The 17,717-nt window shown below is 48.9% G+C and overlaps 1 protein-coding gene across 1 annotated transcript in view; it reads right to left on the bottom strand.

Annotated features, from left to right (window-relative positions):
• NFATC2 (nuclear factor of activated T cells 2) overlaps window positions 1–17,361 on the bottom strand; it is a 90,527-nt gene extending 73,166 nt beyond the window's left edge. The window contains exons 1-3 of the mRNA XM_075721359.1: window positions 17,217–17,361; window positions 7,682–8,708; window positions 6,158–6,326 (exon numbers count right to left, since the gene is read on the bottom strand). Coding sequence (XP_075577474.1) covers window positions 6,158–6,326; window positions 7,682–8,708; window positions 17,217–17,361 — 1,341 coding nt within the window. The remainder of the gene's footprint in view (window positions 1–6,157; window positions 6,327–7,681; window positions 8,709–17,216) is intronic.
• Window positions 17,362–17,717: the final 356 nt, after the last annotated feature.

The following is a 17,717-nucleotide window of genomic DNA, read 5'->3' as shown; positions in this document are numbered from 1 at the left end:
CATGTGAAATTGATGACCTGTGCCACTGCTCTCAATTATATGAGGTGAATGCAGCAGTAGGTCGCTCATTTATCTGGCACCCATTGCCTCCAAGGACCCCAGAGGACTTCAGAATGTGGGAATATTACGACATGAAATGGGTTTGTCTCATTTATACCCCTGGGCTGCAACATGTCTAAATGCAATGACTTCTAATGAAACAAGTACAGATCAGTTATCCAGAGTACGTGGACAATCATTTACATAAATCAACTGCTCATCTTTCCTAAAAGCTTTTCCTTTCCCTTCCATTTCGCTTGAAGGAAGGACAAGGGTTCTGCTTAGAACTCCCTGAAATATCACACAATCGTGCAAAATATCATTTCCATCTTGAAAAAAAATCTGGCTTCATGCAAAGCAGCAGGACAAAACCAGAACCACTAAGTTCAATGAATATCTTCAAAATAGTATTTTTATGGCTTTTAAGAGATCATAGACTCTGCTTGATCATGGGGTGAAGCTCATCCAAACCCAACCTTTGCTACTGAAAAGGCCTTTCCTTCTCATCACTGCCTTAAGCAGTTCAAAGACAGGACAACCTTTGCTGAAGAACTGAAAATCTACCTCTGAAGCAGAGAGGTTCTTATTGCCACTGTGGACAGTACGTGAAAGACACCTATGCCAGCATCCAGTGCTACTCAAGCAGTACCACATGCCCTGTTTCCCCTTGACAACAGGATAGCGAGCAATGCCAACAACCCAAAAAAATTAATTTCCTCTAAGAGGCAGGAGCTCTTAGAAGGATTATGGAAAACAACGCTGGGAGAGATCTCAAGGAATCACCTATTTCATCTCTCCTGTCCCAAGCAGAATTCAAATATATCCACATCCTTGCTAGCAGATGTTTGCCTAAAAGCATGCAAAGATGGGAGGTTTTCACCCCTCTGGGCAGGGCACGTTGCTGCGGGGTGAATTCGGACAGAGCTAGATTTGTGTTTGGATTGTCCCCTTTAACCCAATCGCATCCATAAGCTCTTTGCACGGGAGCAGTCACTGCCTTTCCTAACGGACAGTCTCTTCCAAAGCCTTGACTGGAACAGTTGGGTACAAATAAGCAGCTGACCCTCAACATCAGTGAAAAAGAGTTGGAAAGGAGGAAAACAATCATGCCTACCCCTCCTCTGCATTCTCAGTGACCAAATGGACCTGCAAGATGGTAGGTGCATGCAAACTTCAGCTTTGTCCTTTCCCCACAGGATTTCCTCGCTGTTCTCAGTGACATCTAGGGGATACTCACACTGGCATTCAACTTAAATCCCTAAAATAGAAGCCCAAGTTTCTCTATCATTAATAGCAAGCTGTAGTTTCCTCCCAAGAGTGACTCAGAACACCTAAACTGGGAACCTACACTTCTCCAAGCGATTCTAGATGGTCTCTGAAGTTGGATGGTGTGAACATTACATGAGATGCATGGCTTCTCTCTTCCTCCCCCAGGCAAAGCAAATGCCCTCTTCTGCATGGCCCATCTAGCCAGAGGTTTTGATTAACCAGACTCTTCTCCTGCCATACTTGGAGTGCACAACTGGTGCAGTCTTGTGCACAAACTCTCGGGGCTAAACACATGAAGAAGAGGAAGCAGCATCAGAAAGATAAACCACAAGATAAGGCCTGGAGGATATGAGATCTGCTGGTCTGTAGCTTCAGAGCACCCAAAAGAAGAAACTTGCATGCAAAATGCAGTTTTCAAAAATATTGCAGGTCAACACCATGCTACAAAAACTAGCTAACATCTCTTCCTCCAGAAGGTTCAGCTGGATAATTAGTCACATGTGTACTGGGTTTGCACAGCAAGGGTTTGGTAGCAGGGGGGCTACAGGGGTGGCTTCTGTGAGAAGCTGCCAGAAGCTTCCCCTACATCAGATAGAGCCAATGCCAGCCAGATCCCAAAATGGACCCACCAAGGCCAAGCCCATCAGCGACAGTGGCAGCACCTCTGGGATAACGTATTTAAGAAGGGGGGGAAAAAAAAAAAAAACAACAAAAATGGGACACAAACTGCAGCTGGGGTGAGGAGCGAGAATACGCGAGAGGAACGGCCCTGCAGCCCCCAAGGTGACTGCAGAAGGAGGGCAGGAGGGGCTCCAGGCGCGGAGCAGAGGTTCCCCTGCACCCCGGGTGCAGCCCATGGCGAGGCAGCTGTGCCCTGCACCCATGGAGGCCCCCGGGGAGCAGAGATCCCCCTGCACCCGGGGAGGAGCCCACGCCGGAGCAGGGGATGTGCCCCAAGGAGGCTGGGACCCCGGGGGAAGCCCACGCCGGAGCAGGCTCCTGGCAGGAGCTGTGGCCCCGTGGGGAGAGGAGCCCAGGCTGGAGCAGGTTTGCTGGCAGGAATTGGGACCCCGCGGGGGACCCAGGCTGGAGCAGGCTGCTCCTGAGGGGCTGCACCCAGGGAAGGGACCCACGCGGGAGCAGTTGGTGAAGAGCTGCACCCGTGGGAAGGAGCCACGCTGGAGCAGTTCATGGAGGGCTGTCTGCCGTGGGAGGGACCCCACGCTGGAGCAGGGGAGGAGTGTGAGGAGCCCTCCCCTGAGGAGGAAGGAGCGACAGGGACGACGTGCGATGAACTGACCACAACCCCCATTCCCCGTCCCCCTGTGCTGCTCGGGGGGAGGAGGGAGAGAAAATTGGGAGTGAAGTTGAGCCCAGGAAGAAGGGAGGGGTGGGCAGAAGGTGTTTCAAGATTTGGTGTCATTTCTCATTACCCTACACATGTTCTCACTCCTCTCTCCTACTCAGTTTTGATTGGTAATAAATATAAACTGATTTTCCCCAAGTCGAGTCTGTTTTGCCTGTGATGGTAATTGGTGAGTGATCTCTCCCTGCCCTTATCTCAACCCACGAGCTTTTTCATTGTATTTTCTCTCCCCTGCCGGGTTGAGAAGGGGAGTGATAGAGCGGCTTTGGTGGGCGCTTGGCATCCAGCCAGGGTCAAACCACCACAACATGGAGAGGGTTAATTTAATGGGAAATTAGAAAATTCAGAAAAAAAAAATTAAAACCACATTATATTTTAGAAAAGGTAATCAAAATAGTGGAAGAGCAGTCTGTTGGAAGTGGTTGTAAAATGTATGGGACGTTCAGCCTCAGCATAAATCCCACCGCTTTGGTGCCCACTCAGGACAAGCTTCGCTTCTCAGTATTGAAGTCCAAGTGTTTGAGAGACAGGACTGGATTCAGAAGTTGCTATGGAGAGGTCCTAGCACTCCAGAAAAATCCCAAGGGCGGTGTGTTCCAGTCTGTCATTTGAAAAGTGCCGTGGGTCCCCAGCACCAGGTCTGCAGCCGGCAGGAGAACCCCAGCCCTGTCACCCCGGGGTCAACACTGCCATTCCTGCTCTGGGGCCAAACACAGACAGCACTTGTGGAAAATTAATTTAATTTAATTTCCTTACAACCAGTTGCTTTTAACTCATGCAAACCTTCCTCAACACAGCATCTACCTTTTAAAAATCTCTCCTGTTTCATTTTCTCTGTTTCTGTACTGTTTGCATCTGACAAGAACACGAAAGTTAAAATTCACTGACGGGAAAAAAGCGAAAAAAAAAAAAGGAAATCTTGAAGCCAAATATCTTATGACATGAAAGTGTTGGATTTTACTAGCCTTCCCGAGTCTCAGATGTCATAAACCATACAGGTGCAACTATCTCATTGCTCTGCGCCCATGTGAACCTTGTTATGTTAAAGTGAACACAAATCCAACTAATACTTCCAGGTTTATAATAAACCTTCACAAAGAAACTGTCCATATTTTCCCCATATGCAGTCACAGCTGTGCAAAGGCACATCTGCTCGGGAAACTAACGTGAAGCTTTGAATTTATAGTTTAAGATCCTTAAGCTTGATGGCAAATTATGATAAAACTAGGAATATCAGTTCTTCTCTCCAACAGAAAATATAAATCCCTCTTTGATTGATATTGATGACAGGAAGGAAACAAAGCGCTTCTATTTCCCCGTGTCACAAGAAACTCCTTCATTGCAATAAACATCCAGTTGATAGAACAACTTGGGAAGGTAAATGATATAATATTTGTAAGCAAACTGAGAAAAGAGCAAGTGCCGATTGGCCATACAGTTCATGCATCCATGTAGCTTCTAACACACCACAGCAGGCTATGAGTTTGTCAGATTCATAAACTAAAAAGATTGCATCTATTAAGGCATGTCAAATGTGATTGCTATTCATTATTATCCTGCACCCTTTATTCAAATATCCAGTCCATACATGCAAGTCCAGCTCAACCAAAGTAAACAAATTCATTGATTTAACAATTTATGGCTTGATTTTAAAAGAGGCTGAGCCTGCAGGGGAGTATCTAACATATGTTTGAAGTTAAGCACAAGCCAACAGTGAAATTAGTGGTATTGCTCACATGCTTAAAATCAAGCATAAACTTCAACATGTTCATAGTTCACGGTTGCCATAGCAAGTCCTGAGTGTGACCAGAACACCCGTACGATGCACCCCGACTTTGCCCAGGGGAAGTTAGAGCTGTGGCTGCTCTGTGCCGTTGCCATACCTCGTTACCAGCAATATTGCCCTGACACCTCGCAACCCCGACCAAAAGCCTGGCTTTCCTTCCTGAACGGCACTGGCCAAACTTGGGAGGAAATGAGTGAGAAGACTGATGTGGCCCCAAATGGCTCCAGAGCACTTACTCAGCCGTTATTTTACATTACCCTTTGAAAAGTGAAGGAAAAGCCCTTCACCCTCCACCACAGAATAAGGGTTCAGCTCATCCGCTTTCCAGGTCGGCAAAGGGCCAAATTTGGTTACTTCCATCACCATCAGCTTGGATTTCGTTCACTGATTTCAGCAGGGTGACCTCCCACCTCACAAGCACAGCTAGGACCAGAACTGGACTCTTTAGAGCAACAGAAATGATACCTCAAAATACAAAATTTTGTTTCCGTAGCGACATCAGCCCAAATCACAAGGGAGCTCCTTCCTAAACTCATTCATCCTTTCTCTATAAAATTACAAAGCTGATAAACATGTCCTCTCTATATCTACAGCTTTATAGAGGCCAAACTTTTTCTTGAAATCATCCCCACTACTATGTAACTATCTTGCCCTCCTTATCACACGGCTACTACAGCTAGCACAGGTCTCCCCGTGGTGGTGCACATCCAGGACAAAAAGAAGGCAGCGTTACCACAGGTGACAAGCAGAACTGCACGCAAGGTGGGACACGGCGTCAGCAAGTTATATATAAACCACGCGCGAGATTGAAATGGATGTACTGAGTGCTTGAATTACACACAGGTGAAATTCTCTGACCTAAATTTAAATGGGCTTAAAATTAGAAGTTCTACCACATAACCAGAGGACAGGAAAGAAGAAAAAAAAAAAAAAGAGTAAAATTGCTAAAGAAAAAGCACGTGCATGAAAGACACTCCTAGCAAAAGGCAGCTGTTAACCCTAGGGAAACTCCAGTTTAACATCCATACCTTCCTGATCCAACTCCCATTGAGGTTAATGGCGGTTGTTTTGCCTTTCTTTAAGCCTCAAGTGAATGCGTAGGAACCGTGTACAGTATGGACCGGAGAGGAGCCAAGGTCAGATAGAGCCAGAAACACGGGCAGCAGCTCTGCTCCGTGGGAACCGGGGGAGCACGGCTCCAAAACCCTCGCTCACCGCAGGCAGGAGGACTTGGTACCGCAGATCTAATGCCATCGGATGGCTATTTTAAATCTGAGTTTAGTAGGTCACTGAGCTACGCCGAGTTTGAAAGCCAGGCTTGATGTTTGTACATTTGGAACCTCCCAAAAAGCCCAGGCTGACACAGACGAGTCTGTTCTCAAGATAACATGGGCTCATCTGGAATTCAGGACATCTGGACAGCTTCTGACAGAGCTGGGTCACAGCAGGTTTAACATACAGCCCAGAAAAGGTGGCAAGTATTTTGCCTAAGTTTCTGAGTTTTCACAAGCTAATCCAAACCAACCTTACAAACATCTCCGACTTCATCACAGTTCAACTTCAGACCCTTTACGCACACCTACAAGCACACCCAGGTCCACATGGTCCTCCTCTTTCAGGATCGGCCCCCAACAAGACTTTAAAAAATGAACTGCCGCCCCGCTTTTCCTCTGCGGAGTTGTTCTCCAGCCCCTTACCTGGACGACGGGGTGGCCTCCAGTCGGCGCCTTGACGGCCCCTCGGCTTCCCTCCGTCTCGTAGTGTGCCCGGTGGTGGGGCTTCGGCTGTACCTCGATCCGCAGCTCATAGGAGCCAGACTGGCTGGAGAGCGGCCACTCGAGGGGCGGGAGCGACTGGACGGGCAAACTGGGCAGAGAGACACCACACCAGCTGAAACTCTTTAATGCTTTATATCTCAAAGCCCTGATCCCTTCTTCCCCCAAGTACCCCATCCTGCCAAAACGTTTCAGAGCCTGCTATTAATTTCAATGTGAATATGCTGTCCTGCTCATGCTTGATTACAAACTCTGCTGAACTTCAGGATGAACACAATAATTTCTGCGAGCCCATCTCCTTGCAGAAGACAACAGAATATTTCTATAAAATAGAAATATCTGTAGCAATTGTATTTTTTTCCAAAGATCTTCCTCTTTTATCTAGCTTTTGCTATGCATCTTAAACTTCGACCACGGAACATATATCGTGAAATGTTAACTCCATTTACCATTACTTACCAGTTGCGTAAAGTAATAATATTTATGATTTCCATAAATATTAAAATGCACGTGAATAAAATGCTAAATATTCTTACCTGATACTAGTTTTCCTGTTACCAAAATACACAAGGGTTTATCACATGAAATTAAAACATTGAAACGTACCACTAGAGCTTGCACTCGATTTTATACAACTCTTATTTTGTTAGTACAAACTGCTGCCAGGACCGATCTAACAAGCCAAGGAAAGTCATGGCCCATGTTCTTTCACTCGCAATTTGTGTTTAGCAGGTCGGGAGCAGCACGGGATAATGTCAGCATGGGGACAACCTTGCTGCCGAGCGGGATGGCAGGGCTGACAGGGTGCCAGTGGTGACTGCAAGTGGAGTCACACATTTGGCAGCCTCCACGCTGGCAGATGTGCCCCGCTCAGGGTGCAGACCTGCATGCCGCCAGCGCCAGACAATGGAGGGTAGTGCCAATGACTGAGATTTGGGTTAAACGACAATTAACAAATTAACAACCAACAATAAGTCACTTGGGGTTGACCAAATGCTCAGAATGACTTGGAGCAGCGTACTCTATTTTGAATCAGGAAATATTTAAAGTATTTTTATCCTCGATGGAACTTTTAAAGCGAGACATTCCCTGAATTTAGAAAAGCAATCAAACCATTTTCTTTAAAAGCAGCAGGATGGAACAAGAGTATTTAGCTTTTGTCAAAGGCTGTTTGCAATCTGCTTTTAGACGAATAATTTGGAAAATTGAATTTGTCATATGCTGTGCTACGAATGAACCACTTTGATGATGTTCCTTCCAAACCCAGATTTTTTCACTTCTCAGTATCATCATGGATTGGGCTCCCATTTAACCAGCGCTGTCCCTGAGCACTTAGCTCTGGTCCGCGGCAGGATGTGCCCAAGGAAACACTCCCTAGGGATCACTATGCATGACAGAGGACATCACACCATGAGAAAACACGCAACCGCAAGAAGCATTACATACCTGCAGATAGGTATTGCAGGCACCAGTTGCTTTGTCCAGGATGGAGGTACCAACAAAATTGATTCTGGGGCTGAGTTTCTCCTGTCCTCCTGCTCACAAGGCCCATGGAAGTCAACAGTCTGAAAGACGTGACATGGAATGCTGTTTTTGTGGGAAGGCATTGATGAAGGATCAGGGCTGGTTTTCCAAATTTTCGTGGGAACGCCACAGGAAGGATCCGTAGGAAGGCTATTCATAGCATCCATGGAAAGAGAAGCGCTGGGCAACTGCGTGTAAGTAACTGAAGAGTTGTCTTCTCTCAAGGGGATGCGAGGAGAGGATTGTGGAGAGGGGGTCCTTGACTGTCGTGGAGAAGTGGAAGGCAGCTGAGTACTGTAGAGCTCAGTGCAAGAGTACCTCCGTTTTGCACCTGGTGATGAAGACCTGGAGTTGGGACAGGGTGATGGTGAATGTCGTCCCAAGCAGGTTTCCTCCGTGATGCTTGTTCGTGGTGACATTATTGGAGAGGTTCTAGGAGAATAATGAGTATGGATGTTTTGAAACTGTGGACAAAGGTCATCACTAGGACCATTATTTGGTGAAACACATGGTGATGTGCAAGGAGATACATTTGTCTCTGAAATGAAACTTGCAGAGGAGCCGCTACTAGCTGGGCTCAAACACAGTGGTTCTCTGTAGCCCTCAAAGCCAGGGACAGGCAGGGTAACCCTTGGGCTAGCGGTAGCTGAGTTTGACTGATGTTCTACCAAAAGAACATCTGTGTCTTTGCTGCGGAAGGGACCCCCTGAATGAATCAGTTCATGATATGGAGTAATTTCAATCCTAGGGCTCGGAGCAGAGGCCCCTGCAGCGTTGGCAGGGTGTGTAGGTGTTGTCCCTATACTATCTGGCTGTCCATATCTGCCCATGGGATCTGCAGAAAGGCTAGAAAAAGGCAGGGGGCATGGCTTGAGGCCACAGTCCAAGACATCATGAGCGTATGTAACTCCAGAGGGTGGGCTGTTGGTTTTATGTGGAGTCGGTTCTTCTGGAAAAAGAAGGGTCTCTTTAAGACTATAAATATTATTTATTACAGAAGCTGAGCAATCATGGATTTAAAAAAATGCATATTTATAAACTGGTTGTGATCTGATATTAGGTAAATATTTGTTTAATTCTTTTTAACTGCAATTAATGCTTGTGAAAAGTACTGGATTAACAGCCAGGGAAGCTCAAGTGCTCAGAGCAGATGCAGCATGGACAGAAGCACGGCAAACACCTCCACACCGCCCAGCCGGGCTCCCTCTGCCTGAGCCCTGAGCTAGAGGGATCACCTGGAAGGGCCGGCGACATGTCAGCCTCTCTGCCCATTTCAGCGCTGGCCTTCCTACTCTTTCTGCCAAATATACCCCTTAGCGCCAATTGGGGCGTTGTGACTTTGGTCAGCTTTTGTCAACCAAGAGCTGGACTGACGCCATCACATCACAAAACCACTTCCAAATAGGTCTATGTAAAACCAAAAGGTTGAGGAACAGCTTTTGGCGATGGGAGAAAAACCTTTCTCACGCAGCAAAGTCCAGCCAGAAAAGGCTTCATGAAACCAAAGCTGAGCTCAAGCTCTTAAATCAAAAAGTCAGTTCTGTGTGATGATTTGTTTGGTTCCATATCGTGTCAACAAGTTTTGGTGGAAAGTTTCACGAGAGAAAGCACCAGATGATCAGAAAACACATTCACAAATATTTGTTAGAAAAAAGAGAGAGAGAGAAAGGATCCAGCCCCAGGTTTACAGGCAATCACTTTCCAATTTCAGCTCAAGGAATGTTTTGGCCAGAGAAGGATTATAAAGTACACAATAACAGGTAAGTGTTCAGTGCAACCCTCTCTCCTGGTGCAAAAATCCTCAATTTTCAGAGATTCTCAGTCTTGCAAACTGTCCCCTGGTTGCAGAGTACAGGGATGCTTCCAGGCAATACAGAATTCCCACCAGCATCGCTGAGCCCAGTTCCGGTCTCGTCCCAGCACCCCATCGGGTGCTTAATGCCAGCGGCATCCGAGAGAGCAGAGTCATGCCAGGTATCCCCGGGACAGACCCCTCGACGTACATCAGCTCCTGCAGCTTCCCTAGCTTGGGAGCTGAATAATATTTGTCATTACACAAAAGCATGCAAAATATTGTCAGGAATTTGATATGGTTTTAAAGATTTCAATGTGTCCAGCAGGAAACAGCTGAAACAGCTCCACAGTTTGAGATTCACGCTATGTGCTCACCCTTGGGCACAGATCAGTACGTGGCACAGGCGAAGAGGGGTTCATTTAAATAGCTGTTCCAGCATTTTCTCCAACTCCTACACTACATGAGGCAGCATTTCCCATGAGCAAATAAGACTGTACATAAAGCCAGGTAGGAGCTGACTGGGCTTTCTGCAAAAGTAGCAAAAGATCGTAGTGAAAATTTTGCACACAGAGAGACTGTGATTTAACTTCAGGGGTTTCTCGTCATTTTCAATTTTAAACGTTTCTTAGCGTGAAAGCAAAATCCTCCACTGCTTTTTGACTACTACTTTTTGTGCTCAAATGTTTTTTTGCACAACCTGGAGAAAACCCCACGAAAAGAAAAAACGTAGCAGGAACTGCTGCGCCTTCGTGTTTAGTGGGAAACCTCACCAGCCGACCAAACAAACCAGCACACAGAAAGTCTACGTGGCGGGATGGGAGACAACCGGGAGAGTCCAGCTTGCAGATTTCTTAAGGTTCGCTCTGGCTTTTAATCCCAGCACACGGCTGTTTTGGGGATGGGAAAACAAGCGACAAGTAACTGAATTTTGAGCCGAACACATTTTTAGCATCGTTGATCTCGAATATCAGAGCTTAGGCGTTCACAGGATTAGCGTGTCATTCACACCACTCTGACGCATCAAGCCTAGATACTGATGCTACGATTCACTTTGAATAAAACGCATCACTCCTTCGGACTCAACAGCACAACACACCCCTCCGCAGTCACACAAAACATCGCTCCCACCGCTTTCAGAAGAATCACTCCCATTTAAATGGCGGCAAGAGAGCAAAATCAGCACGAAGCAGAGCACAGCTTGACGCCAGGACTCGAGGCAGGATTCGTACAGTGACCAGCAATCCCAGGAAAGCTCTCCAGGCTGAACAGCTTCACGTCAAGGAACAGGCGACCGTTTCAGTTCCCCATTCAACACACCTACAGCGAGAGCTGCCCCCGCCGTACACATCAAACCGTGTTATCTGTGCCAGATACACAGACAACAGGTAAAAAATTACAACTCCTCACAACGTATGTTGAGCAGCAAATCAGGCATGCATAGATTTGCGTTGAGGGGTACCGGGAAAGCAAACACATACATATGTATGTGAATGTGTAATTTTTGAAATAACAAACAGACGCCACCACCCACAGGTTCTGCTTACTAAAAATTGGGCTTCAGATAACCCAAGTTTTCTTTGCTTTTCTCTGAAATATTTAAACGAGCACTTTCATCCTTGGCATTCACCCTCCAAGAGGATCCATGTTCCAGATATTAACAACAGTGTTTATACACAACAACAAGCTGCAGCATGCCCTTGCCTTCACGCAGCACTCTCGCAGAGCCCTCCTCTGCCGTGCTTTACGGGCCACGCGAACGGGGATTGCTCACCCAGCGCGCACAGGCAGCGAGCGAGGCCAGCGCCCTTTGCCAAGCAGCCAACACCCACAGCCTTCTGCAGAGCAAAAATATTTAGCTTCCCCCCACAAGGCAAATTATCAGTAAAGCAGACAGCAGCACAGGAACGCGGGCAAGGCTGCAGACAAGAAAACCTCGGCTCGTTTGAAGAGTGCCTGGGGAACCGCGCCAGGCAGAGATGCCCGGAGGCTGAGGCTGCGTCGCGGGCAGGGGAGAGGCTGCCGGCCCTGACTCATCGGCACGGCTTCGTCAGGACCCGGGGCTTGGGGGGCCTGGGGACATCTCCTGACCGAGCCCCAGGCCTGCCTAGCTTCAGAGGTACAATGAAATCACTGTCCCGGGTGCTATTGCCCACGCCTGTGACGTCATGGTCTGTCGCCATGGAAATGCCGGTGATGCTGCAACGCAAGGCTCTGACCTCACCGGGGGAGGGGAAAGGGGCAGCCGGGGGAAGCAGCAAGCGCTGCTCTCCGGAAGCAAACGGCTATTCCATCGAAACCAGGAGAAATTCTGCTTTTTGCTTCAGTAGGAGGGGACTGGCTACCCGACTCCCGGCCGGCTTGGCTAAGGCAGGCTGGGATCTGGAATCCGCTCGAGGAAGGGGCAGACCCGAGCCAACATCCCAGCTTCCCGAGGCGAGCACCACGGGAGTTTGGTTTTGTAAACAATGTCAAGCTCCTGCCTTTGAGAGGGGCAGCGGGGGACAGGGAGAGGTTGCTCCCCGGCAGCCCAGCTGCTTTCTCGCTGCATTTGCAGATACCAGCAGGAACGTGGAGCAGCCCAGGGCACGGGAATGGCTCCAGGCAGATGGCCCTAGTGATACCCATGCTTCTCCCTGAGCTGCCAAGGTGAGCTTGGTTAGGGAGGCAGGAGCTGAGGACACCCAGCTTCACACCCTCTGCCACGCTGGAGATGGCAGCAAGCAGCCCGGCCGCCCTCCAGCTGGGCTCCCCAAGGAGGCGAGAGGCCACTGCACCCCCTTACAAGAGCATAATTATGTGACAGATCAGCCTCGCAAAGCTGGTTTTCAAGAACTGAAGCAGCTTTGAAACCTTTGTGCAGACGGCCCAGAGGTACAGCTCGGCACCCAAAGCTGTGCCACCTTCAAGGGTTCATCTGTCCCTGCGTATTGCATCCCGGAGCACAGACTGAAATACTCCTGCAAAGGACTGTCCTCTCCACCGCATTTCTGACGGGCATCTCGGCGAGCAGCACAGCAGCCTGAGCACAGCTCCCCTGCCACCCCTCCGCACGTGCAGTCACAGTGCCTCCCCACCTCCCTTCGCCCGGGCTTTTCCCAGCCTGAGGTTTCACTGCTGAATCATGCTCTGATTCAGTACCAAAAGATCCTTCTTGTTTGAAAGGGGGTTAAAAGAAAGTGAGCTTCACACCCAGACAACACTGACACCTCCTCACGTTCTCAGTCAAGTCTGCCGTCAGCGAACAGCCTGCTCCCCCGTGCCACCCAAGCTTCACTCCAAGCCCCCAGCATCCCACCCAAACTGCCTCCAACCTCCCAGCTCTTATTCCCCCCTTTCTTCCGTAGCCTTTACCCAGTCACTCATTCACAAGACCACCTCTCCTCTTCCCACAAAAGGGAACGGAAGCAGGGCTCTGCGTCCTACCGGACTGCAAGCAAACGCCAAACCAGCTCCTACGGACAGGCTCACCAATGCTGCGGGCAGCTCCACCAACCGGGCAGCCTCCCCAGGTGGGCACCTGCAGGACTGCCCTTAGCAGTGATTAGCTACAAGAGTTAAAACGCAGGTGAAAAAGATCGAGGGATTTGAGTTTCAAAGGACTTAACATTTGGTTTACAAAACTCCTTGTCACACGCCTCTGGAAAGGCACAAAGGAAAAACCACACAGGGTCCTGGCGGGCTCCAGAGGTTTCCCAAGCCGGGCGGGACGCACCGCAGCGTGTGCACGCGTGGCTTTGCAAGGGTCCACCCTCTGCTGTTCTTTAAACAAGGTGGTAACTCCAAAGCCGTTCAGTCAGCCAAATGTGACCTTGCCAATCAGCATGAAATTAGGGAATAAGAGATCACCCGAGCAACTGCATTCCACGATGCATTTATACAAATCATGATCTAGGAAAAGCTAAAGATAGCTGCATGCGGTACAAGGGAGGGCAGGGGGAGTTCAGTTTTGACCTCACATCCGTTTGCTGCAGTGAAGTTCGTGGGATTTAAATGGAGTTCCTTATTTGCATAAGTAAAAGAGTCCAAATTTTTTTCATTAATTTGCTTAGTGTCATTTGAAGGGGCCAGTCCAGAGCTTTTTTGCATTTTTCAAAAGCCGAGCCGTCTGTTATTTACACTAGCTGCTTGGAAGCTCAAAGTGAAAGTTGGTTTCCTGAGTGAAATCTGGTATTCTCTGTTACATGTGCGTATTTGTTTCTTTACTGCAGGGCTGCCGCTGAACACTGCCTCCTGTGTTACTGAGCCAGTCACCAGGACTGAGCTGCAAGCATTTTTATTTTTTTTTCCTTTTAATAGCTTTGTACTGGGGAGAAAAAGAAGGAACGAGGCAAATTATACAGGGCTTGACACCTACAAGACGTGGCAATGTCCCTGGGAGCCTGTCTACATACAAACAAGCATTCAGAGGAATATTAATATTTATAGGTGCTCCCTGCTTCCCCTCTCTATATTATACGTACATAGACCTTGTAGATTCCTATCACCAGATGCAATGTAAGAGTCTGCTGAGCTACAGCAAAGGCTGAAGCCTACGAGAAAACACTCTTTCCCATTTGCATTCTCCCCTGTTGTCTTGGGGAAGGATTTTGTCTGGAATCTTATTTGAAGATGGGTTTTGTTTGGATTTTAAGTTTCAAAACACCCCTCAGAGGATCAGTTCCCAGAAGGGTTAACCTCAAATATGAAAAATTATGTGGCAGCTTTACCTATCAGTGGATCGTCACACAGTGAACGCAAAACAAAAATCCACAAAGTGAGCTGCTGAAGCAGAGTAGTTGTCTGGCTTTTCAGTATTTTGTCTCTCATAGTGGCCAACAACAGGTATTGTGCAATAATGCACAAAGCAGTTATTAACTTACTCATCTGGGAGTCCTATTTGTAGGAGCCAGTTCAAATGCTCATTGACTTTCTGTCAGTCTTCTCCACTGAGAAACAAGGATATTCAGCACCTTTCAAGTCTGAAATAACCTAAAACTTGGGATACCACTAGCAATACCTCCAACGTGTACCTCTCAAGGGAACGCACCTAACACATCTTTTTAAAAGGAGACAGAAAACATCTTCAACGCCCACGTGAAATCACAATTTCAACCTAACAGCGCAGGATACCTGCCTTGCCCAGACTTCCCAAAGCCTGTTCACCTGAGCACATCTCTGAGTTCAGTCTGCTGAAGGCAGATGTTTCTGGTTTGCAAATGCTGAGAAGAAGATAGCTAATTAAAGTCTGGCAAGTAAGAGTAAAAGTAAAAGGCACATGGAAAATGGCACTTTGTGCAGCACTCCTGCTTTTGGAAATGGTTGGCTTAGAGAGGAATATCTAATATTAATAATATTGACCGTAGGATTTTTATTTACCCTTTTTTCCCCTGTTGCTTTTATAGCAGTCCATGTTCCTGTTGTCTCAGGCACACATAAGCACTACTGAATGCCAACCGCTTTCAGTAAGGGTATTTCTGGCATTTCCATGGCAATGAGTTGTGATATAGATCCTACTTTTAAAACACAAGCTTAGGTGGATACTGTCAAATCCAAACATTTTTAAAAAATGTTTATCAGAAATAAGCTTTCATCCCAATCCATTTCTAGAGCCCCAAATTTACCTTTTTTCCCCCCAAAAAATTGTTTTAAATCACTTTTAGCATGTTTACAGAGTTTTGTTATTATAGGACTTGTAGTGAGCGGTGGGTGGAGCAGGCCAGACTCCGAGGAAACCAGAGCCTCTTTCAAACGGGCTTTGAACGTAGGAACCAGACTGAAGTGCTGGGATCCACAGACACTCCTATGGTTTTGGTTCCATGTTGAATCCTCCACTGAAAAGGACTTCTTTTCCCAACTGCAGTTCAGACGAGGCCAGAATCGCACATGAACAACGAGCATCAGTTACCACCAGCATGTGGATAAAGCTCTTTCTCAAAATTTCAACATTTTCTGTTCTCGTGTAAACATGCTTTAATCTTTTGTACATTAAAGGTCACGGATGTATACTGGATTGCTTACAGACTCTAGCTGGTGCCTTTTCAAAGCGAGGGAGAATGTTCTCCAGATTACAATGCTAGTATATATGGTTGTGATCTTTTTTTTTTATGCTAATGATTTCCATCTTTGGAACAAACACAATTACTACTAATTATGGTTTCCAGTCATTCAAATGTGGAGAAAGCAGGCTCAAGAAGGAAGTTACTTCTACTACAAGCATACACTGCTCTGCATTTATGTGGTTTGAAGATTCAACTTTCTACCCCCCACCTACGTACTATTATATTCTGTGGAACTTCCCACTTAAGGCTTCGCAGCAGTACTCTCTACTATAAAAATGTGAAAAAACCCAGCATCTGAAGCTTTCACTGAGATTTAATGTATTCTCATTAAAATCACTTACCTCTCCCCATCGTGGCTTTATTTTTGCATGGTTTGATCTACATTAAACCTTGAAAGAAAATTCAGCTTTGTACGTTTGATGACATTAACCGTCATCACTCAGCTTTGATGCTGGTGCACATCTGTATATTTAAACAAGTATACAAAGCACAAAACTCAGAAACAACTCTCCATTTCACTAACGATGCCATGACTTGGGCCTAACAGGTCTCCTCCTGCACTGTCCCCCAGGAACACAACATCCCTCTCTTCAAAGGCCCTAGAGAAATGCCACCTCTCAACCGTGCAGAACCGAAACAAATGTATCTTAGAAACAATATCCCAGCAATTCTTTCTGCTGGGTCCCATCTCTCTTGACTTTGTCTGGTTTACACAAATCTGTATTTTATGGGTTAGGAAGTATCGCTTCTTAGTAGCGGCAACAGATAGAATTATCATTTAGAAAGTGAGGCAACACTTGCCACAGTGCTTTTAGTATCACAGACTTGCATAAACTCAGAAAAGTAGGAGAACAGTCTGCAAAGCCTTTTTTTTTTTTTTTTCCTTTTTATTTTAACTTAAGCTTATGGTGTTTGACCCAAACTGGAAACTAGATCTCCCCAGCTCCTCGCCATCCGAGCAGGATGGTCAGACCCATCGCAGGTAACTAACTCCTTGGGGCTCCTGGACAACTAAGAGCCTTGGGGCTATGCAACTAGGAGCCTTGGGGCTCCTAGACCCGGCGCTCAAGCTGCCTTTTTGAGCTTCCAGAACGCCCTCTACCATGATGATGATGGTCACAAGGAGACCAACCGAGCTGAGCTCTTCTGCTTCGCCTGTCAACAGCTGTGCTCACAGCCGGGGGCACAACTTCGTCAACAACAGGAAGGTGCCACGGCCGCCGTCAGATACTCCGGCACCAGACGGGGACCAAGCCGCTTGCCGCCGGTGGCGGTGGCGGGGACCCTTCGCAAGCGCCTGCTGGCTGAAGCAGCCCCGCAAGCCCCGCAAAGCGCAGCCCCGAGCGCAGCCCCTCCGGCAGCACACGCCGCCCGGCATCCACCGCCGCGCCGGCCCCGGCCAGCCCCACCGGGGCCCGTGCCCGGCCGCAGACCCAGCCAGGGGCCCCGGCGGGGCCGGCCCGGGGCCCGGCAGCACCCCGGCTCTCCGCCGCCCTGCCAGGGGCTGCCGGGGCCGCAGGCAGCGCCCGGCCCGGCCCCCGGAGCCGCTGGGCCCGGCAGAGGCGGCCCCGCCGCCCCGTCGGGGCGCGGCGCCGGGCTCCTCCTGCGGCGGCTCCGCACCAACCTTCGATCGGCTTCAGGTAGTCGTAGTCGAAGAGGATGGAGAAGTCAAACTCCTCCTGCGGGCTGCCCTCCCGGGCCGGGCCGGGGCCGTGCCCGGGGCCCCCCTCCTGCGGGTCGGGCTCCGGAGCCTGGGCGGCGGCGCTCATCGCGGCCAGCGCCCGCCTGGCAGCGGCGGGGCGGGGGGGGGGGGGCTCGCCCGGGGCCGGCCGGCTGCCGAAAGCAGCCCCAAGTGCGACAGCGGCCGCGAAACCCGTCGGTATCCTTCCGAGTGCAAGCGGAGAGGAGCAGAACGGGGGGGGAGACGCGCGGAAAGCTCTCCCGGGGGTCGCTGAGGCGGGCGCGGCTGCCCCCGACGGCGGGGGTGCGGGCGGCGGGCCCGGGCGGCGGCACACGGCGGGGCTGGGCGCGACGAGCGGTGGCAGCTTCCTGCTGCCGGGCAGCACCTGCCGCCGGGGCCGCCCCCGGGGGGAGGAGCCCGGCCCGGCCCGCACCGGCCCCGGGG

The sequence above is a fragment of the Pelecanus crispus genome, chromosome 14 (genome assembly GCF_030463565.1).
Source record: "Pelecanus crispus isolate bPelCri1 chromosome 14, bPelCri1.pri, whole genome shotgun sequence".
In the NCBI taxonomy this organism is placed as follows: domain Eukaryota; kingdom Metazoa; phylum Chordata; class Aves; order Pelecaniformes; family Pelecanidae; genus Pelecanus; species Pelecanus crispus.
This window is presented reverse-complemented; position numbering and strand designations above follow the sequence as displayed.